Here is a 24,521-nt window from a genome sequence, read left to right on the forward strand (position 1 = left end):
CCCAGCAATATTAAGCAGCATCAGCAGGAAATAAAATTTAGAAGGGCTATTTAAAAGGGGCACTCAGCTGCAGTTGTTAGAAATCTTCCCAAAAATGATTTACTTTATTTTTTTTTAGAAATTCAGGAGCTAATGTTACATTTATCAAGATTTCCTTCACCAGTTACATCAGGGAGGATTGGAAAATTTTGACCACAGGATTAGCCTTACCACTCACCTGTGCATGGAGGAAGAGCAGAAGCAGCATAGCAAGCAAGGAAGGCCGCACTGCTCACAGATATATTGACTATACATTTGAGTATATAGACTCCCAAGTTAACCACTGCTTTCAGAAGAGCAGCATCAGGAACCTTTATTCTCAAGACAAGCAATCAGAGAACTGTGCGGCCAACTAAGGCCTACTTGCAACTAACTATGGTAATGGTAAAGGTAACAGAGGCCCTAATTTCATCTTATCTGCCTCGAGTTCCATTCAGGCTTCAACTAGGGACATGTCTCATATCAGTCCATAGCCAATACATGTATTTAACTGGTTATGGATACATTTTTGCAAAGGCGAATACTTGCATCAGGTTCCTATGGGAATCTATATTCAACAGGGTGTGGCATTTTCTGCCACTCGTGTTCCAACTACAAGCAGCATTGATTGGATGCCACCACATGAAAAGGGTACTACACCCTTAATGTGTACCTTATGATAACCACTGGCAGAATTATGCAGGTGTGTGCTCAGTTCCCTGGCAACTACTATGATGCATCTATACTATAGCAGTCCACCATCCTCCCCATTGTTAGACAAACTTAAAGGTCACAGGCTAATCAATAGAAGCCAAGAGTACCCTCTATACAAATGGCATTTCTGCCAAACTCTTACTGGACAGAAAAAATGTGAGCCATGGTGGCACAGACATTGCACTCAGGCAATAATTTTGATGCCTTCTGGTGACAATACATTCATAGTAGACTAAAGTGCTAATACCACAAGACAAAATGCTGTACAAGCTGCAAACTAACTCTTTCATACTCTCAGACATGCTGCACCAACTCTAAGGCAGGCCACCCAATACCATCATAATTCTTATTGTACATTAGTGCAGTTTCCTATAGTGGCCCTGAGCTCTCATCAGTATTTCCATCCTCCTCAGCAAAGCTAATTTCTGGCTATGCCTTTGAAACCTGTCTCCTGGGCTTGTTTATCTACCAGCCTCTGCTCCAGCTTATTTGAGCTCTATGGATCAGCATGTAGCTTATCTATCCCCATTTTCTCCAAAGCAACCTCAGTTAGTAGATTTGTCATCCAATCAACACCTTTTTCTCCTATAGTATAAATTGTTGGGATCATCTGAAATTTGGCACTCTTACATTTGTCCTGATGAGTGGAAGATAAAAAGTTTTGACACCATGTCTAGTCATTCAACGTCTCACCATGTCCTTGGGATAATGGTTTAGGTATTTATTATTCGAGGCTTGCTGCTGAGTGTTTAGGAACACTAGTTACCCAAGAGGAAGAGGACTTTCTGCCTGCGCTCACCTTCTCCATTAAAACCAGTACCAGTGTGGCTGAACCTGGAAGCTCTTGCCTTTGAAATCATGTGAATTAATTCCTGCATCAGACAATTTGCTGAGTGAAATTACACCCCTCTTAAGTGATGCATTCACAATTTAGATTTTTCCATGACCAGCAGAAATCCTGCCCCTCAACTAACTAGGCAAGCTGCCAGTCACAGCTGCAAATCAACAAGATGCAAATGAGGATACAGCTTCAAAACTCATTGGGCCTTCTGCTCTTGATCAGGCAGCTGACTTCATCACTTCACTGACTAATCACCCAAACTCATCCCAAGTCAAATCTATTCCATTTACTTTAGCAATGTTCCCTTGTGCTTTATTTTCAATGGGTCCTATGGGTTAGTAATGTATGTGTACTGAATTTAAAAGGACAGGATGTTCTGCCATTAGATGGCACTGTAAATAGTTAGGCAATATGAAAAAAACACAATTCTTCCTCATACGTTACTGGTATCAACCTGGTGGACTAGGAAACAAAAATCAAGGAAGGAATTGGAGCTTGCTTAATTCTTCCAAAAAACTTTAATCAGAGCACGCAACTTTTCCAACTGCTATTTTTGTGGGATGTGATGGCTGGCAATTAAATATAAACCACTGGCATATTCTCATACTGCAACTTGAAACTGTAGAAAGCCAAAAGATTTTAATGACTGCAGCCAAAGCAGCAGTGGGGAAAGGCAGGAGTACAAGTTCCTATCTCGCCCCCCCCCGCCCCCAACCCCCAACCAAACCAACGCCCAATACATCCAGCAATTCACCAACTGGTCTAACAAGAAACCAGCATCAGAAATTGTGCAAGGTTTAGCTGAGATTTTATATTTAGAAAAGCTAGCATCTTAATTCATTAAATATGCAGCTAAGTGGATGACACGAAAATTGGTGGGGTGGGTAAATAGTGAGGACAGCTTTAGATTACAGGAGGACATAGACAGATTGGCCATGTGGGCTGATCAGTGGCAAATGGGATTTAATATGAATAAGTGTGAGGTGATGCACTTGGACAGGACAAAAAAGGCACAGGAACACACAATGAATGGTAAGACCCTAGGAAGTACAGAGGATCAGAAGGACCTTGGTGTGCACATCCTCCGGTCCCTTAAGGTAGCATGGACAGGTAGATAAGGTGGTTAAGAAGGCATATGGGATACTTGCCTTTATTAGCCGAGGCATAGAATATAAGAGCAGGGAGGTTATGCTGGAACTGTATAAAACGCTGGTCAGGCCACAGCTAGTGTATTGCAAGCAGCTCTGGAATAGGAAGGAAGTGATTGCACCAGAGAGAGTGCAGAGAAGATTTACCAGGATGTTGCCTAGGCTGGAGAGTTTTAGTTATGAGGAAGATTGGATAGACTGGGGTTATTTTCCCTTGAGCAGATATTGAGGGGGGGGACATGATTGAGGTGTATAAAATTATGAGGGGCATAGATGGGGTAGACAGGAACTTTTCCCCTTGGAGGAGGGATCAATAACCAGAGGGCATAGATTTAAGGTAAAGAGCAGGAGGTTTAGAGGGGATATGAGGAAGCATTTTTTCACCCAGAGGGTGGTGAGAACCTGGAACTTACTGCCTGAAAAGGGTGGTAGAGGCAGAAACCCTCATAACATTTAATAAGTATTTAGATGTGCACTTGCAATGCCATACAAAGCTATGGGCCTAGTGCTAGAAAATGGGATTAGAATAGTTAGGTACTTGTTTGACTGGCATAGACTTGATGGGCCGAAGGGCCTTTTTCTGTGCCATGGAGCCCTAAGTTCATTTTGTAGAGGACATTGCTTAGTTCATACAAATCAACCCTAATTTTCATTCGTATGTCTTAACTTTCAATTGTTAATTTGCTAGTCATCGATATGTCTGATATATCACCACCTGTTTCAGGCCATTTTACTAAATTCCTGATAGTAACTGACAAGCAAATGCAAAAGTTTAAAAAAATTGTCCATAGCCAATGTATTATTTCTTGGTGCTTAATATTTTAAAACATTAAAATTCATACTTACTGAATCTTTTACTCAAGTTACACAAACATATCATTTTCCATACATCATAAAGCTGATTCAGTCATTCTAAGATGCAATAAAAAAGTATAGCAGGTTGAAACTAAAAAAAAATACACAAACGAGAATTCCAACAATGAAGCACAAATATTCTGCTAACAAAAATATAGCAAATGGGCAGAAGTAGGGCCATCCTATGATGTATTTTAAGTTTCTAAATTGTATAAGGCTTTGGATAGTTTGTTTCATTGAAAAATGTGAAAAAAATTACAGAGGAAACAATCACAATTGGTATAGTATCAGTCGAATATGGTATGTTTGCAGGCAGCAATCAAATCCCAAAAAGTTCAACATTTTAAATATAAAACGTTGATCTGAAGAGGAAAAATGCTACAATGCCAGAGGTAATCTTAATAGCAAATGCCATTATTCTGCTATTTCTTTAAATCTATCCAGCACTTTCCCTGAAGCTGCTAGGTCCTTTCAGAGTATGAATGGAATGAAGAGTCAATATTCTTCATTATTCTGTATTCTTTTAGAAGCGCATTAAATTTCCTTGAAATTGCGATTTAAAAAAAAACCTACTCCGAATATAAACGACACTACCTGTGAATATAATTACACAAACACTGACTGATGGCATTTGCACTCCAGCAAGTCTGAAACATCACCCTTAGCAATGACTATTACAATACAGTGAGGCAAGGGCTTCAATTACAAGGGTTTAGAGGCAAGTATCACCTTTTATGTATCCACAAGGTTACAACTTCCTATGTGCAATCATCAAAAGCCAACAAAATTGGCAAACTATTATTCAGTGCACACAAAAATGTAGTGTCCATGGACTTTAGGAAAGTCTTTAGTAAAGTATCACAGATTAGATAAGATTATGGGAGAGCATAGTAAACTGAATTCAACATTCGGAGGGAGAAAACAGAAAGGAAGAGTTAAGGGCAGTATTCCAGGGTGATTGAAAGTATGCACTGCAGTCGCACAGTGTTGAGCTCTGAGGACACTTTTGTTCAAAATATTAACAATAATTTGGATACAGAGCTGGAAAGAGCTATGTGACAATTTGAAAATATCAAAATAGATGATACAACCAATTCTTTATAAGACAAAGGAAAAGCTGCAAGGAATCCTGACAAGATAGGGAGCACACTTAAGTTGCAGATAAAATTTGTGGTGATATATTTTGGTCCAAAACAAAATCACACGAATTACATCCTAAATAAAGGTGGCATGATGCTGTTAAAGAGCAGAGATTTGGAGAGCACATACTTAAAGGAGATATAAGACATCCCCTATAGTAGATGAGGTTACAGGGAAAGTTAATGAAACTGCAATATTAGAAAAGATATAGAATGTGAAAGCCAAGAAATAAGGAAGAGTCTATACAAAACTTTATAAGTTCAGTTGAATACTGTGCGCAATTTTGGCTTCCAAACAATTGCAAGGATAATGATTGGTGAGGATATAAAGCAGATTCACTAGGGTGCTGCCTGGTATAAGCAAATGCAACACAAGAAACACTGGAAAGCTGAGGCTTTTTCATCAGAACACCACAGATTTTAACTTAGGATAGGATGGGACAGTAGAAACACACACTAATAATAGAAACCCCAAGAACAAGAGATCATAGATACAAATTAAACCCAAGGCATTTAGCAATGAAAGCTCTTTTAAAGAGAGTTGAGGTTATGGAATTCACTGCCAGGATAAATAGCTGAGGCAGAAACCATGCCAACATTTAAGATTAGAACAGATAGGGGGATAAAGGAAAAGGGATATGGGGACAGGGCAAGTAAACGTGATTAGGACTTGCTCGCATAGAGGATAAATGCTTTGATAGATTGGTTGAGGAAGATAGCCTGTTTGTGTTGTAACTTCCATATACTTCTATGTATCAATTAACTTTCTACCCTATTTACTCCAGGTGAGCAAGAAAAATGACTTTGCCATTAATTCCAGGTGTCCCAGGAATCATTTCCCACTTGCTTTCCTCTCTCAAAAAAATAGTAGACTAAATATTTTACTAGAGGAGTGGCTTCATTGTACAAAATCCTAATGTGGAATTTTAATCAAGTAATTAATTTAATTGTGATCTGTACACCAACTGTTGGTAGAGATACTAATTAAGTCACCAGCCTCTTGTTTAAGAGCAGTGATGACATATGGAGGCCCTAATAAGGAGAGAAAAATTGAAAATATGATGGCTAACAATTAATCAACACTATACAACCCATCTTATAAACACCAACGTTATTTGCTTTGGCTACATGCCTATACAGACTATTTGAAAGTAGATTTTGCTGGAATCCCGTGTGGAAGATTAAGAGTCCACTTCCATCACTGTGGATTAATGTACAAGATATTCACTGTTTTACAATATATAGATCTCAAGTCCAAGTAAAGATAACAAAATCAACACACATACCATTAAAAATGGTACTCTCTGTCCTTTTTTTGTTTTATTCTACAATATTTTTCTTGACTGTAATTGTGTCCTTTTCCACTCTTTTCAGAATAAATATGCCAAGGATCACTATTTCTAGAGTGATACCTCTTGGATTCACAAGGCCTTTCTCGGTCAAAGTTGTCTCTTTTTCGGCTTCTGTCCGAATGATGTTCTATCCGAGAAGAATTTTCAAGGTGACTTCTTTGATGGCTCTGCTGTCTCTTTTGATCATAATCCATTTTTTTCTTTTGATAATGACTATCACAGGAACTTGGACTTCTGGAACGATCTCGCAGTGACCCACTTCTCTCTTTAGATCTCCAATTTTCTCTGTGTCTAGGATATTCATGCTCTCTAAGAGAAATAAAATGTAAACTCATTACTGTAAGCCATTTACTGTATTAATGTGTCCAAATTGATCATTTTCTTTTGTGTTTTGTGGCTTTCAGGGTCTTAGAAATTATCAGCTATTTTATTGGTACATATAAATTGTACTACAAGTTCATGGATACCAAATACAAAAACCATATAATAAATGCATTTTACCAGTTGATTGAATTTTTAAACAAGTTCCTGAATATTCTCCAAAAAGAAAATTACCGTAATCCTGAGCGTTTGCTCTCTCCACCATGACTCTGATTTGGAGAACAGTTTGAATCCTTGAAACTGTCTTGTGCGATTGCTTTAGATTTTTTAACAAAAGAAACAAGCCGAAGTAGGGTCCCATAATCTTCTGAACCATCATCTGAAGCAGAGTCAGACAAGAAAGCCGTTCAGAAATTTATTCATTTTTCTTTAGTTAGGCACACAAATTTAGGTTTGTTCCTACTTTAAATAAAAGAAAAGGCTGAATGAACTGTGGTTTCACTTTAAAAAAAACATTTGGACAACAGGTGGTGTACAATTAAACTGTGATTGAAAAGCAATTCAACACTCATTACTAACGAAGCCAGATACTTTAATGCTTGCAGCCTGAGTAACAAGTGACTCCACTTTAAAAGTGCAACAGCCAAAGTAAATGAAAACTGTGGGAGAGATTGTAAGTTCTTGCTTTTTTACCAACCAACTATAAAATATTTAACTGGGGCTGCAAGCAGGTTCGGAATGCATTCATTTCACTGGGAAAAAAAAAGGGGTCTGGCTTCTTTCCAGTTTGCATGAATACTATTACTATAGTAGAGTTACTCAAATTTCAAAGTCATCTTTTACTACAATCCGTAACTTCACAAAGTAAAACATTCGGCACCATTTTTTGGTTTATTCCAACTGTCCTACTTAATCACCTACTTAAACTCTTTTCCTCTGTCCTCTCCACCCTCACTACCAATTAGCGTGAGGAGCTCATGGATTTCTTTGTTACTAAAATTGAAACCGTCCAATCGGTTACCTCTGCCGCATCCTTCCCTTCCATGAGCTTGCCAGGCCAAACATTTTCTAAATTTCCCGGCTGCCCCAAACCTGAACTTGCATATTTCAGTAGATTCACTCCTTTCTATGTGCCAGCTGCGACTCAGTTGGTAGCACACTTGTCTCTGAAGCCCAAGGTTCTGAGTTCAAGTCCCATTCAAGGTCTTGAGCACAAAGGACAAGGCTGACACTCTAGTGCAGTACTGAGGGAGCATTGCACTGTTGCAGGTGTTGTCTTTCAGATGAGCTGTTAAACCACCTTCCTGCATGGGTAGATCTAAAAGATCACATTGCTGTTTGTGGGAGCTTGTTGAGCTACTGTGTAACTCTTTCGAGTACAAACACGTTTCCATCTGTTCCTATTCAGATGAAGTTATTGTTTCATAGTTTGCCATTGTGAGATTTGAACTCTTGATCTTGGGGTTACAAGCCCAGTACCATAACCACTTGGCTATTTAGGCCAAGCTGAGCTACTGTATCCTACATTACAGTAACTGCACTTCAAAAGTACTTAATTGGCACTAAAGTGCTTTGAGGAATCTGATAGTCATGAAAATGCAAGTCATTTCTTTTTCATTTTCTTATCTCCACCTCTTGCCCATCTGAGCTCAGCTTGTTGATGAGACCCACCTCCTTCACCTTGAATCCTATTCCCGCTGAACAGCTGACCCCATAATTTCCCCTCCCGGTCCCCATGTTAGTTGATGTTGTTAACAGTCCTCTCGCACCAAATGTTGTCACTCGGTCCTTTAATTTACCGTCATCACCCCCTCCTCAAAAAACCAACCCTTGGCCCCACCAACTTTGCAATCTACCCTTCCATCTCCAACCTTCCCATCCTATCAAGTCCTTGAACATGTTGTCACCTCCCAAATGTGTCCATCTTTGCCAGAATTCTATGTCTGAAACCTTCCAATCAGCTTTTCACCCCTGCCACAGGACCAAAATGGATCTTGCCAAAAATGACATCCTATGTGACTGTGACAAAGGTAAACTTTCTCTACCCATGCTTCACCATCTGTTTGATCAACCACTCCATCCTTCTCCAGCACCCCTCTACTGCCATCCAACTAGATGCAACTGCCCTCGCCTGGTTCCATCCTTTTCTATCTAATCAGTTTCATGAAGAGATATTAATGTACATGTTTTTGGAAATTATTTTAAATTGGACTCGTAGTAGGTTGTGTGTCTTAATTGGATTAAAGCCAGCTAGTCTGCGTGCTTTGATGTATAGTTGTTTTGAGATGTGGACAGTAAGGTGAAGGGTGCATTTGCATTTTATTGAATAAACCATTCCAAGACTGGGAGCGAATTCTTGCACCTAGCTAGAAGACACCAAGCAATACATTTATATTACTAATAAAATTGGTACCATGAAAGGGGTTTTATTGTTTGAAGAGGTGGAGTTCAGAGGGCCTGGTGATACTGTGAGAATTTGCATTCAGAGGGAAGGCTAGGCATATACAGAAGAGTTGTGTGTGGAAGTTACAGGCATGTGCTATCTAAGCACCTGTAAGCCTACAACTGTCTGCAAAGGAACCAAATTGAAAGAATCTCATTTTGAATTCGTAAGATAAAATGTGCTCTGCCTGGTGTCTGTTTAAAGTCTATCAGTTATTGTTGCCTTGGGGAAGATTATTTGGGAGTGATTAATTTGGGGATTTTTTGAAGTTATGATGGTAGTAATTTGTAGACATATCTGTTCAATTTCTTATTAAAATTAATAAATGTTTAATTTAATTTTAATAAAACACCTCGGGAGGCTTGGTGGTTTCATTTCTGAACTCAGAGTTGCATCCCAAACATACCATTTGAAAATATACGTTATGACAGTTGTTTAAAGTTTCCCTCTGGGATTTTAAATAACTCAGCCTTTAACAACTGCTATGTCATAACACAGAATATAATTTTCAATGGTTTCTCTCCCTGCTCTTGCACCATTACCTCTGGTGTTCTCCAAGGATCCATCCTTGGTCCCCTTCTATATCTCAACTACATGCTGTCCCTTGGTGACATCATGCAAAAGCACAGCGTTAAGTTTTCACATGTACACTGATGACACCTAGCTCCACTACACCACCACCACTCGACTTCTCCACTGTTGCTAAATTATCAGACTGCTTATCCGACAGTGTGCTGGATGAGCAGAAATTTCCTGCAATTAAATACTGGAAAGATTGAAGTCATTGTCTTAGATCCCCACTCCAAACTCCATTTCATAGTTACATATTGCCAACACTGTCCCTAGCAACAGTCTGTGATTAAAGCATTCTGTTCACCTTGATGTCACAAGACCTTGAAATGAGCTTTCGACCTCATTCATGCTATCACTAAAATTGCCTATTTTCATCTCTGTAACATGGCCCATTTCAACTCATCTTCAGCTGAAAGCCTCATTCATGTCTTTGTTACCTCTATATGACTATTCAAATGCAGTACTGGCTGGTGGGCCACTCTGCTGCTCATGTCTTATCTCACACCAAGTACCGTTCATCTATCACCCATGTGACCTACACTTGCTCTCAGTCAAGCTATGTCTTTATTTTAAAATTCTCATCCTTGTTTTAAAATCCCTCAGGCCTTACTTCTCTCTAATCCTCAAGGATACCTATACTCCAGTAATCCTGGTCTCTTGAACATACCCAATTTCAATCAGCCAGTGCTGGCCTTGCTTTCAGTTGCCTAGGCTCCAAGCTCTAGAATATCCTCCCTACACATCATTGCCTCTCTCCCACTTTCCTCTCTTAAAAGGCTCTTGGAACCTAACTTTTTGGCCAAGCTTTTGATCATCTGACCAAATATCTCCTCATGTGGCTAAGGGTCATTTTGTTTTATAATGTTCCTGTGAAGTGCATTGGGACGTTATATTTATTACGTACCTTTAAAATAAAAAATTGTTTTAACTCAAAAAAGATTTACACTTTAGTTCTGGATCTCTGCTCTCACTGTATTTGGAAGGTGCTGACCATTTTGTTACTTTAAAAAAACTTTCAAAAAACTTCCACTGGCAATAATTGTTGAATGCTTAAGATTAATATGTGAAGATGCGGCGATATTTGGCACAAAAATAATGAGCTAAATAAGGAAATTTCCCCCAAAGCCTAACAATGCCCAGGTAAGTAAACAGAGTTCAGAAGGCTTTGAACTTACTCCACATTTGAAACTATTTGCAACCCTGATTAAGAACTTTGTACATTCCAAGCCTTGAGAGCCTGGCTACCTCTTTTGAATGTTTGTACTGATTTCTCATTCCACTTCATTTCCTTTCCCCCACCCATAACAAAGGCAATTAACAGATGTTTACTTAAACATCTGTTAATGTAAGAGATGTTTCATTACATTTGTAGCAAAACCAGTTTGGAGAATTAGTGAAAAGAAAAATTTAAAACTATGGGCTTTTTTTTAAAAATGTAAAATAAAAATGGAACTGTGTTCAAGAGTATAGTGCACCCTTAAGAATTGTACTTTGTTTTGTAGTTCACATATAGGAAGTACAGTTATTCATATTAACTAAAATATAACAATTGGGCTAATATTTAGCTATATCACCAAACACTTACCTTTGCTCTGATCATTGGTGGAAAAAGCTCCTTTGCTATCAAGTTCTTTTATAGGCTCCTTCTTGCTTTGCGGTGTTTCTTGAAAATCTGTTTCACTTTAAAACAACTGACCTATTAGTTTTAGCAAGTAAAAGCATCAATTGAATTTGCAGAGTGTATCATACAATGGACTGAAGATGGAAGGTAAACCTCCAAAAAAAGGCCAGAAATACTTCATAGTCTATTTTAAAATTTGAAAGATGCAATGCACAGCCAAGATCTTTCTGAATACTGTGGTTCAATTAATATACTGGCCTGCAGTTTCCATCATGTTGCACTGCATTTTCAGAACAGGCGTTCCTGTGGCTGCAAACATGCATTCTAGATAGTATGTTGCCACCCTGATGTCACGATCAAGGATGTCACTGAGCAGCTTCAGAGAACTCTCAGGGGAGGATGAGCAGCCAGGGGTTGTGGTCCATATGGGTATCAATGACATATGTAGAAAGAGGGATGAGATTCTACAGGCAGATTTTAGGGAGTTAGGAAAGAAGACTGGCAAGGAGGATCTCAATAGATAGCAATTTATGGATTACTCCTGGTGCCGTGCACTAGTGAGTAGGCGAATACAGCAGATTCAGGCATGACTGCAGAGTTGTTGCAGGAGGAAGGACTTTAGATTCCTGAGGCATTGGGACAACTGGGGGGGGGGGGGGAAGCTCTATACAGACCAGATGAGCTGCACCTCTACAAAGCCAGGACTAATGTCACTTTGGGGCGACTGACCGCTGCTGTCGGGGAGAATTTAAACTAAAATGGCAAGGGGATAGAAACGAGGATGTAACATTAGGAAGAGTAAACAAGATGCACAAAAGATTGGAAGAGAAAGTTGGAACTGGAGTATGAAACTAAGATTTTAGTTCAAGTCAAACGAGAAGGAAATACAGTAAGATCTAATTCAAGTTTACAGTACATGTATGCAAGTGCACAGAGCTTGGTAAATAAGATTAGTAAAAAGCGGCAAGCGCAAACACAGGTAGCCACATGGGAATAGGTTGTTGTGGCAACAACGGCAATGTGGCTCAAAAGAGGCAGCGCCAGGTACTAAATATTCTTGGATACGCGGTATACAAGAAAAACATGGAAGGAAAGAAGAGGGGTGGCAGTATTGATTAAGAAAAATATTAGTTTTGAGGAGAGGGGATGTCCTGGAATAGTCAAGGTCCAAATCTATTTTGTTAGTGTTAAGATTAATAGAGATACCACTGCACTACTGGGTGCATTCTATTAGCCACCAACTAGTGGAAAAGATAGAGGATCTTATTGCAAGGAAATTAGAGAAGTGCAAAATCTATAGAGTAGTGACAATGGGGGACTTTAATTATCCCAATATAAACTGGGATAGCAAAAAGGCAAAGCGGGAGAAGAGTTTCTGAAGAGTGTTCAAATAATCGATTTGATGAAGTGACAGGGGGTTGATGAGGGCCATGCAGTTGATGTGGTGTATACTGACTTCCAAAAGAGGTTTGATAAAGTGCCACATATTAGGCTTGTCAGCAAAGATAAGACACATGGAATGAAAAATAAAATGAGTGACAACATGGATACAAACCAGACAGTCCAATATTACTAGAGATCACCGTCAAGGACAAAATCAATTCTCATTTTGAGGAAGGTGGTGGCATAGTGGAAACGTCACTGGACCAGTAATTCAGAGGCCCAGGTTCAAATTCCACCACGGCAGCTAGTGGAATTTAAATTCAATTAATAAATATGAAATTAAAAGCTAGTCTGTTGAACACCATCTAGAAGAAGCAGAGAGGGTGGCAAGAGCCCAGAATATACACTCAGTGAAGGACTTCAATGTCTATCACCAAGAGTGGCACAGTAGCACCGCTACTGACCAAGCCCTGAAGGACATAGCTGCTAGTCTGGGTCTTCTGGGTGATGGAAAAACCTACTTGACCTCAACCTCACCAATCTACCTGTTGCAGAAGCATCTGTCCATGATAGTATTGGTAGGAATGATCAACTCACACGGTCCTTGTGGAGACAAAGTCCTGTCTTCATATTGAGGATAACCTCCATCAGGTTGTGTGGCACTACCACTATGCTAAATGCGATAGATTTCAAAACTTATCTAGCAATGTAAAACTGAGCATCCATGAGGCCTATGGGGCATCAGCAGAATTGTGTTCAACCACAATCTGTAGCCACATTGGCCTGGCATTTTTCCCACTCTATCATAAAGCCAGAGGTCAACCCTGATTCAAAGAAAAGTGCAAGGAGGGTATGCCTAAAAATTAGATGCCAACCTAGTGAAATTACAACATACTTGCATGCCAAACAGTGGAAGCAGCATGCGATAGGCAGTGCTAAGAGATCCCACAACCAACAGATCGGGCCAAAGCTCCACAGTCCTGCCACATCCAATCATAAGTGGTGCGGAAAATTAAGCAACCAACAGGAGATGGCAGCTCCACAAATATCCCCATCCTCAATGATGGAGGAGCCTAGCACGTCTGTGCAAAGGACAAGGCTGAAACATTTGCAACCATATTCAGCCAGAAATGCCAAGCATATGATCCATCTTGGCCTCCTCCAGAGGTCTCCAGCATGTTGCCAGTCTTTGATTCACTCTGTGATATCAAGAAACGGCTGAAGGAATTGGATGCTGCAAAGGCTATGAGCCCGAACAACATCCAGGCAATTGTACTGAAGACTTGTGCTCCAGAATTAGCCATGCCCCTAGCCAAGCTGTTCCAGTACAGCTACAACACTAGCACCTACCCAATAATGTGGAAAATTGCTCAAGTATGCCCTGTTCAAAAAAGGAGAAATCCAACCTGTCAACCCAATGTGAAGACAGGACTTGGTCTCCAAATGGAAAAATCCAACCCAGCCAATTACTGCCCCATCACTCTACTCTTGATCATCAGCAAAGTGACACTATTGTCAAGCAGCACTTGCTCAGCAAAAAATCTGCTCACTGATGCTCAATTTGGGTTTTGCTAGGGCCACTCAGCTCCTGACCCCATTGCAGCCTTGGTTCAAATATGGACAAAACAGCTGAATGCAACAGGCGATAGGAAAGTGACTGGCCTTGACATCAAGGCAGCATTTGACCAAGTGTGGCATCAAGGACCCCTAGCAAAACTGGAATCAATGAGAATTGGGTGGTGGGGGAGGGGAAAGAAAAAGAGAGAGAGAAAGAAAAAAAAGAGGGAGAGGGAGCAGAGAAAAACTCTCCACCAGCTGGAGTCATACCAAGCACAAAAGGAGGATGGTTGTGGTTGTTGAAGGTCAATCATCTCAGTTCCAGTTCCAGGAGTTCATCAGGGTAGTGGCCTAGGCCCAACCATCCTCAGTTGCTTCAATGACCTTCCTTCCATCCTAAGATCAGAAGTGGGGATGTTCACAGACGATTGGACAACATTCAGTACCATTCAGGACTCCTCAGATACTGAAGCAGTCCAAGCCCATAGGCAGCAACACCTGGACAACATTCAGGCAAGGGGGTAATAAGTAACATTCTCACCACACAAGTGCCAGGCAATGACCATCTCCAATAAGAGAATCTAACCACCATCACAATTTGACATTCAATGGCATTACCATTGCTGAATCCTCCACTATCAACATTCTGAGAGTTACCACTGACTAGAAACTGAACTGGGCCAGCCAAATAAATACTGTGCTACAAGAGCAGTCAGAGGCTAAGAATTCTGTGAAGAGTAACTCACCTCCTGACTCCCCAAACCATCTACAAGGCACAAGTCAGGAGTGTGTTGGAATGCTCCCCACTTGCCCGAGTGAGTAGAGCTCCAACAACACAAGACTGACGCTATGAAGAACAAAGCAGTCTGCTTGACTGACGCCCATCACCAGCTCAAAGGTTCACTCCCTCCACCACTGCTGCAGTGGCAGCAGTGTGTACTATCTACAAGATGCACCGCAGCAAGTTGCCAAGGCTCCTTTGACAGCACCTTCCAAACCTGACCTTTAACACCTGGAAGGACAAGGGCAGCAGATTTGTGGGAACTCCATCACCTGCAGGCACCCCTCCAAGTCACACACCATCCTGATATGGAATGTAAACGCCAATCCTTCACTGTCACTGGACCAAAACACTCAAATTCCCTTCCTAACAGCACTGTGGGTATACCTACACCACATTCCCTGCAAGCAGTTGAAGGCAATAGCTCACCACCACCTTCTCAAGAGCAATTATGGGTGGGCAATAAATGCTGGCCCAGCCAGCAAAGCCACATTCTTTGAGCGAATCAATAAAAAAGCAATATGGATTAAAAGACAAACCTGCATGGATTTGTGAAGAGAAAAATAGTTGCTAACTTAACCCAACTTGAGTTCTTTGATGAAGTAACAGACAGTTGATTAAGGCAGTGCAGTAATTTGTATACAAGGGTTTTCTAAAGGCATTTGATAAAGTACTACATAATAGACTTAGTGGAAAAATAGAAGCAATTGGAATGGTGGTAACTTGAGTACATATTGGCTAAGGGGTAGCAGACAGAAAGTAGAGGTGAATGGATATTTTTCTCACTGGAAATACATAGGCAGTGGGATGCTCCATGAAACCATGTTTCTCTCATTACAAATAAAATGACCTGGAAGTGGATAACAGGAGCAAACTTTCAAAGTTTGGTAATGTAGTAAATAGTGAGCAGGGCAATAGCAAACTTCGGAGGGACTTGTGAAATTGCCAAACTTATGGCAGATGCAAGTTAATAGAAGTGTGAAATGATGCTTTTTGCAATAAAAACAGATAATATAATCCAAATGGTAATATTCTAAGGGAGTTGAAAATGCACAGGTACAGGGAGATGGAAATACACAAACCGTTATAAGGTCTTGTAGGACAAGTTCATAAAGCAGTTAATGGATGTGGGATATTTGCTTTTGTAAATAGCGGATATAGGGCATTATATGCAAAACGTCATGTCATGTAAAGCCCTCTCCCGCCTCATCCACTCTCATCCCCAACAATAACTGCAAGGAGGTCAGATCTGTAACCAAGATCAAAACCATTTAATTAGGTGCCTCTTCCAGGTCCCTGCCTTCCACTAGCTCACTTTCACTGCCCTAGTCTTGAACTCAGCTTATATCTTCTATCATGCCCTCTCCAAGCTCAGCTTGTCCACTGGACCCACCTTCTCAATCCTATTCCCACTAAAGAGCTGACCACATAACTCCCCCTCATCATTCCCGTGTTAATTTTTTTTTATTGAAAGCCAATAGCTTTCCCTCACTTTAGATGTTGTCCCTCTTTGTTCAATTTGCCATCTTCAAACCCCACCCTTAAAAAAAAATTAACCCAACCTTGCAAACCACTGCCCCATCTCCAACCTGTTTTTCCTCTTAAAAAGGTCCTTGAACGGTGTTGCTATCTCCCAAATCCATGCCAATCTTTCCTGGAACTCCATGTCTGAAGTCTTCCAATCAGGTTTCCCCCGCCACAATACCGAAACAGCTATCAAAGTCACAAATGATATGCTATATGACAGAAATAAACTATCCCTCCTTGTTCTTTGCAATCAGTCTTTGACATAGTTGACTACACCATTCTCCTCCAACAGTTCTCCATCTTACAGCTAGATAGGACTGTTCTCATCTGGTTCCATTCTTACCTATATAATCTTGGCCAGAGTATCAACTGCAATGGCTTCTCTTCCCACTCCTGCATCATTACCACTAGTAGCCCCAAGAATCTATCTTGGGCCCCTCCTATTTCACACCTACATGTTGCCCTTCAGTGACTTCATCTGAAAGTACAGTTAGTTTTCACATATACTGTGACAATACCTACCTTTACCTCATGACCACCACCTCTTGACTACTCCACTATCACTAAATTATTAGACTGCTTAAGCACCGTTCAGTACAGGAAAAGCAGAAATTTCCTCCAACTAAACATTGGTTGGGGAGGCTAAAGCCATTGTCTTCGGTCACCTCTAGACTCCATTCCCTAGCTACTGACTCCTTCCCTGTCCCTGGGAATAGTCTAAGACTAATCCAGTCTGTTCACAATCTTGATGTCATGTCCTGGAATTTGCTGCCCACAAGGGTGGTGGAAGCAGAAACAATCAAAAGAAAACTGGATGGACATGAAGGGAATAAAATTGCAAGGGTACGGAGAAATTGAGCAGGGATTAGGACTGACCAGATTGTTCCACAGGAAACCTAAATGGACTAAATGGACTGAATGCCCTCCTTATATGGTGTAAATGACTATGTGACCAGAAGATGAGCTTCTGACCACATTCATGTCATCACCAAGACTGCCTATTTGCACCTCCATAACATTGCCTAGCTTCCCCGTCTCAGTTCATCTGCTACTGAAACCTTCATTACCTCTAAGTTCGACTATTCCAAGACACTCCTGGCTGGTCTCCTGCATTCTACTCTGTGAATTTGAAGCCATCCAAAATTCTGCTGCCCATGGTAATATTTCGAGGGGGTTGAAAATGCACAGGGACAGGGAGCTGGAAATCCACAAACATTATAAGCTCTTGTAAGACAAGTTCATAAAGCAGTTAATGGATGTGGGATACTTGCACCACATAACTCACACCAAGTCCCATTCACCTATCACTCTTGTACTCACCGACCTACATTGTCTCCCAGCAAAGAACCGTCTTCATTTTAAAATTCTCATCCTCATTTTCAAGTTCCTCCTACAGCTCTTCCCTATATCTGTAATCCCCTTCAGTCCTGCAACATTCAGATACCTGAATTCATCCAGTTGTGGACTCGAGCATCCAATTTTAATTGCTCCACCACGAGTGGCCTTCAGCCACCAAGGCCCCAAGTTCCCCAATATCCTTCCTACGCCGCTACCTCACTTTCCTTCTTTAAGACATTCCTTAAAACCTCTCTCTTTGACCAAGCTTTTGGTCATCTGACCTAATATCACCTTACGAGGCTCAGTGTCATACTTTGTTTTAGAATGTTTCTGTGAAGCACCTTGGTATGTTTTATTAATTTAAATGAATGATACAAATACAAATTGCTGCTATTGGCCAATCACAGGCGAAACTAAAGCTGGAGAATTAGTATCCAGAACTTGTACACATCACTTTAGGAAGGATGTCAAGGCCTTGAAAATGGTACAAAGATGGTTTACCAAGTGATATTGTGGATATATGAGTTTTCAATTATGTGGAAAGATTGGGGAAGCTGGATCTGTTTTCTTTAGGGCAGGGGCAGGGAGAACCTTATAGGGATATCCAAAATTATGAGGAGTTTAATAGGGCAAGTCAGGAGACAGATTATACTGGTAAGTGGGCCTGTATCCTAGGGGTTACCATTGACCAGAGACTGAACTAGACTAGCCATATAAATACCGTGGCAACAAGAGCAGGTCAGAGGCTAGGAATCCTGAGCCAAGTAACTCATCTCCCGGCTCCCTAAAGCCTGTCCACAATCTCTAAGTACAAGTCAGGACCATGATGAAATACTGTCCACTTGCCTGGATGACTGCAGCTCCAACTACACTCAAGAAGCTTAACACCATCCAGGACAACACAGCCCACTTGATCAGCAGCACATCCACAAACATTAATTCCCTCCAATACTGACGCACAGTAGCAGCAGTGTGTACCATCTACAGGGTGCATTGCAGCAACTCACCAAGGCTCCTGAGACAGCACCTTCCAAACCCATGACCACTACCATCTAGAAGAAGGGCAAGGGCAGCAGACATGGGCACACCACCTCCTGAAGTTCCCCTCCAAGTCACTCACCATCCAAGCTTGGAAATATATCCCTCCCTAACAGCACTGTGGGCATACTTACAGCACATGGACTGCAGCAGTTCAAGAAGGCAGCTCACCACCACCTTCTCAAGGGCAATTAGGGATGGGCAATAAATGCTGGCCTCCCAGCAATGTCCATACCCTATGAATGAATTAAAAAATATCCAGAAGTCGCAAATTTTAATTAATTGGCAAAAGAGGAAAATGGGGGTAAAAGGAGAAGAATTTGTCAGAGGATTGTTAGGATCTGGAATGCATAACCTGAAATAATGATGGATGCAGATTCTAAAGCAATTTTTAAAAAGACAATTGGATGTTTACTTGAAGACAAATCATCTACAGGGTTATGGAGAAAAAGTTAGGTGTGGGACTAAATTGCACAGTTCTTTCAAACAGCTGGATGCATTGGTGGTCATCTTCTGAGATTCTATAGACTCTGAAACAGTTCCTACAGATTGGAGGGTAGCTAATATAACCCCACTATTTAAAAAGGGAGGCAGAGAGAAAACAGGGAATTATAGACCAGTCAGCCTGACGTCGGTAGGTGGGGAAAATTCTAGAGTCCATTATAAAAGATTTAATAGCTGAGCACGTGGAAAACAGTGGCAGAATCGGACATGGATTTACGAAAGGGAAATCATGCTTGACAAATCTACTGGAATTTTGAGGATGCAACTAGTAGAGTTGATGAGGGGGAGCCAGTGGATGTGGTTTATTTGGACTTTCAGAAAGCTTTTGACAAAGTCCCATGTAAGAGATTGGCGTGTAAAATTAAAGCGCATGCGATTGGGAGGTAGTGTATTGAGATGGATAGAAAACTGGTAGGCAGACAGGTAACAAAGAGTAGGAATAAACAGGTCTTTTTCCGAATGGCAGGCAGTAACTAGTGGGGTACCACAGGGATTGGTACTGGGACCCCACTTATTCACAAAATATATTAATGATTTAGATGAGGGAATTAAATGTAATATCTCTAAATTTGCAGATGACACAAAGCTGGGTGGAAGGGTGAACTGTGAGGAGGATGCAGAGATGCTTCAGTGTGATTTGGACAAGCTGAGTGAGTGGGCAAATGCATGGCAGATGCAGTATAATGTGGATAAATGTGAGGTTATCTATTTTTGGTAGCAAAAACAGGATGGCAGATTATCTGAATGGCTATAAATTGAGAGAGAGGGGAATGTGCAATGAGACCTAGGTGTCCTTGTACACCAGTCGCTGAAGGTAAGCATCCAGGTTCAGCAGGCAGTAAAGAAGGCAAGTGGTATGCAAAAACAAAATCGCTGGAAAAACTCAGCAGGTCTGACAGCATCTGCAGAGAGGAACACAGTTAACGTTTCGAGTCCGAATGACTCTTCATCAGAAAGGCAAATGGTATGTTGGCCTTCATAGTCAGAGGATTCAAGTACAAGAACAGGGATGTCTTCCTGCAATTGAGACCACACCTGGAATAGTGTGTGCAGTTTTGGTCTCCTTATCTAAGGAAGGATGTACTTGCTAAATAGAGGGAGTGCAGCGAAGGTTTACCAGACTGATTCCTGGGATGGCAGGACTGACATATGAGAAGAGATTGAGTCAATTAGGATTATATTTGTTGGAGTTCAGAAGAATGAGGGGGGATCTCAAAGAAACCTATAAAATTCTAACAGGACCAGACTGGGTAGATGCAGGAAGGATGTTCCCGATGGTGGGGGAGTCCAGAACCAGGGGTCACAGTCTGAGGATATGGGATAGACCATTTAGGACTGAGATGAGGAGAAATTTCTTCAGCCAGAGAGTGGTGAGCCTGTGGAATTTGTTACCACAGAAAGTAGTTGAGGCCAAAACATTGTATGTTTTCAAGGAGTTAGGTATAGCTCTTGGGGCAAAAGAGATCAAAGGGTATGGACAGAAAGCGGGAGCAGGCAATTGAGTTGGATGATCAGCCATGATAATGAATGGCGGAACAGGCTCGAAGGGCCGAATGGCCTACTCCTGCTCTTAGTTTCTATGACAGTCTGAATGGCCTTCTCCTGCGCTGTTAAGATTCTAGGATTCTCCATCACTGCTTTACTTTAAAATATGTGTTCCTAGAAGCAACTTCAGGAACACATGACAAATGATATGAGGAAATAGAATTGAATCAAATCTACTTCCAAGATTTTCTTCAACTTTAGATCATTTCCTAATGTTTGTCAGCTACATTCACAATTACTTTCAACAAATACGAGCACATAAACAAGTTTCAAACAAGCCAACCTTTTAAGTATTTTGAAGAATATGCTTTGTGCTCCTTATTATTCTGTAAAGCGATCAAAATTTGGTTTAGCAACAACTTATCACTATTATAAAACTGTTTTGACCCATTACAGTTCACTACAAAAATTAAATGTGCGCTTGAACAGGAGACATTCTATGTTAAATCATGGCTCTAACTTAAGTTTATATAAATTGTGAAAGACTCAAGTTTGTGCATATATTTTTCAACAATGATTGACTGGACAGAAAACGGCACTCCAACTGCATAAGAACAATGTTTGAAAGCAACAGTGCCCTCCAGCTTTTACAAACCTAATTCAATTCTGTAATATATATGTTAGGAGATAAACAAATTTAACACACAAATTAGCATCCACATTCTCACCTTCCTGGTAATCCGCAATCCTTATAGCATGTACTGTACACAGGAGTCGTTGTATTACTGTCCAAGATAGAAAGACTCGTGCTTGGTGTTATTAATGTCACAGGATCAACACAAGTAACTTGCGATGTCTGACTTTGTCCATGTCCACTAAGAACTGAAGCTGGAATGTTCGCAGGTGGTACTGACAATGAAGTTAAGCTCCGTAAGAAAAAATTGGGAAATGCACCAAGAACTGGACCTGGGATGTTCAGAGGTGGTACTACCAATGAAGTTAAGTATTGAAAGAAAAACTTGGGAAACACACTAAGAACTGGTTCTGGGATGTTCGTAGGTGGTGCTGCCAATGAAGTTAAGTATGGTAACAATAAATTGGGAGAAAATGGTGCAGAACCATGCTGGAGTTTAGTTTCAACAGCTGAAGTGAGTGGTCTAACTGGTGGCTGTGGGAAAGGTGGAAAAGGTGGAATGGTTTCATCCGTTGTCAGTGAACGAAGATTTATATGTGGTGAAAACTTCTGCTGGATCTGCCATGGAATTGATGCTTTGTAAGAAAAAGAAAAAAGAAAATCCTTGTAACATCTAAATGAAAAGTTGACCAAATATTGCCTTAATTATATAATAGCTCTTGTTAATGCATTAAAATATTCCAACAATTTCATGTAAACAATCCTTAGCAATACAGAACATTCAGCTCTATATATTAACTCAGAGCTCCTAAGGTATACCATTCAACCAAATAAACTTCTCAACCCATCAATATAATTTACCCTGGCTTACACTCATCCAAGACTATCTGACAATTCAAACATAGCAAATGTGAAAACTCTCAATTATTTGATTCACAAACAAATTCAACTATACACTTCCACAAATACAGATCACAGGCGAGATATATTGCATGAGTGGCACCCGGGAACACCCTGCACTGAAAGTCAATTTCACCCGACAGCTATGTTGAGATCACAATACTAAATGTTTAAAAGTTAATTTGCTTTAACTCCATCATGATTTGATTTTACCAGTATTAATCTAATATACACAAGTACTGGGGGTATTGCTCCTAAGGGAGCGAGGAAAGGAAAATAAATTATCAATAGATGAGGCAAGTTCATCTATTAGCAGTTTGCCAAGTGAATAGTCCACAAAAGCCATTTCCATGCTCTGTGCAGTCATGTTATTTAGGGAGAAGAAAAGAATGCCTGAATTTAACTAGTTCTTAAATTTAACTTTTGTTTAAAAAGGGTTCCAATGTATGCACAAATTTAGTGAAAGTGAAATACTTTGTATAAATCCAATTAAGTTATTGATAATTTTTAGGAAAAGATGTTTTGGCGATAGATGGCCATTTAAGATATCTTATGTACCACAGATGTATAGAAGGTTGTATTTATATTGACCTTAGCCATTCTAGCATGTAAATTGTGTGCATAAATACCATTGCTAAATGTATTAGTCAACAATACCAATTATATAGGGCCATTTATTAATAGTTTGGTATTGTTTATTTAGTCTAAAAAAAACTAAGAGAAATTGTACTAGAAGAAATTTGGTTATTCAGTTCATTGATTCAATAATCTTTTCTCATCCCATGCCATTTTGTGTTCTAAATTACATCTTGAAATCTTCTAAATAATCACAGGATCAAAACATTCAAAATTATTTGCTATCACCACTTAATGACCGTTAGGCTATGAAGCATAACCAATTGCAATTTTCCACTTTTTGAGAAAAACGTTGATGGGCAGATTTGGCCACACAAAGCACTATTTCCAGTATTCAATAACACAACAGATGACTATGGAATTGAGTAGAACATATGAAACTAGATAGGCAGGAAGAAGCATTCTCCATAGCTCAGCAATTTCATCCAGACAGCTATGTTGAGATTACAATACTAAATGTTTAAAAGTTAATTTGCTTTAACTCCATCATGATTTGATTTTAACAGTATTAATCTAATATACACAAGTACTGAACTAAATAACCAAATTTCTTCTAGTACAATTTCTCTTATTGTTTATTTAGTCTACTTAAAAAAAACTATACAAAAATGGGAAATACTAGGGTTATTTCATACTCCATACTAAGTTTATTGATCCTGGTCAGAGCAAAGGTATACTGGTACAATTGGTCTTAGAATCTAATCAAGGCAGGGCAAAATTAGCCAATGCTCCAACTCAATCAATATCCTGCAGCACGTGCGTTATGGCAGGAGGGCATGATTTTGCCTGGCTGCAATACTTCCAGGACTAAATAGCCTTTAAACATCTGTAGTCAAGGCTCACCCATAAATAATCATTTGGGCAACTCAGTGAAGATAAACAGTATCTGTGGAACCAAGGCCAGCAAGCAGCCAATGCACTCAGGAGACGGAGAGCAATTAGTGAGTGGAAACAAATTAAAATATGGGTTGAGGTGTATACACGAGCATGACAGACACATAAAATAATGGTATGAGAATATTCAAATTGGTTAAACATACCTGGATATCCTTCTTCTAAAGGGTCAAATGCAAATTGTTTGCAATTTACATCAGGATCAAATATATCACTCTTTGCCGAATGCAACTTCGATTTTTCCATTGCTGTAAAATGCGGAACAGACACCTTAAATAGTAACGGAAATACAACGAACAACCCATATCTAATCTCACTTTGCTCTTTCCCTATACAGCTGCTTCAAATGTACTGACTTGTCCCTCAAGATGCCATCATCGTTGCTTCCCTGTAGAAAATATGTGCTTCATCAAAACTTCTCAATTCTGAGCATATCAGATCTCTCAATCTCTTTTCTAGTGAAGTCCATTTCAGTTTCTCTGGTCTTTCTTTGTATCTAAAACCTCTCATTCCTGGTATCGCCTAAATGAATATCTGCTGCACCCTCTCCAAGGCTTGTCCTCCTTCCTGAAGCAAGGTGCCCTAAACTGAACACAAGATTGTGTCAACATTGGCTCATTAGTGGCACTTTTGCCTCTGGATCAGGTGGTTATGGGTTCAGGTCCTACTCCAGAGACTTAAGCACATAATCTAGGCTGACAGTTGAATGCAGAACTCTTGGCTAAAGTACTCAGGAAGCACTGCACTGTTGTAGCAAGAGTCTTCAGGTGCTATATGAGATGTTAAACTAAGGTCCCTTCTGCAATCTCAAACAGACGT

General features: G+C 40.2%; 1 protein-coding gene across 8 annotated transcripts in view; it reads right to left on the bottom strand.

Annotated features, from left to right (window-relative positions):
* Nucleotides 1-24,521, bottom strand: part of LOC121281841 (cleavage and polyadenylation specificity factor subunit 6-like) — a 43,522-nt gene that overhangs the window by 1,383 nt on the left and 17,618 nt on the right. For 3 of the 8 annotated variants that reach the window (XR_005943964.1, XR_005943963.1, XR_005943962.1), the window contains 5 exons: nucleotides 23,849-23,950; nucleotides 21,367-21,907; nucleotides 10,990-11,084; nucleotides 6,623-6,767; nucleotides 3,568-6,376 (listed from right to left, as the gene is read on the bottom strand). Coding sequence is in view for 3 of the 8 variants with exons in the window: in XM_041194886.1 (XP_041050820.1) it covers nucleotides 6,004-6,376; nucleotides 6,623-6,767; nucleotides 10,990-11,084; nucleotides 21,367-21,907; nucleotides 23,849-23,950 (1,256 nt within the window). In the remaining 5 variants the exon portion in view is untranslated. Of the gene's footprint in view, nucleotides 1-3,518; nucleotides 6,377-6,622; nucleotides 6,768-10,989; nucleotides 11,085-21,366; nucleotides 21,908-23,848; nucleotides 23,951-24,521 lie in introns of those variants that run through there. The other 5 variants (XR_005943961.1, XR_005943960.1, XM_041194886.1 and 2 more) reach the window with 3 other exon arrangements.

The sequence above is a fragment of the Carcharodon carcharias genome, chromosome 9, assembly GCF_017639515.1.
Source record: "Carcharodon carcharias isolate sCarCar2 chromosome 9, sCarCar2.pri, whole genome shotgun sequence".
Taxonomy (NCBI): Eukaryota; Metazoa; Chordata; class Chondrichthyes; order Lamniformes; family Lamnidae; genus Carcharodon; species Carcharodon carcharias.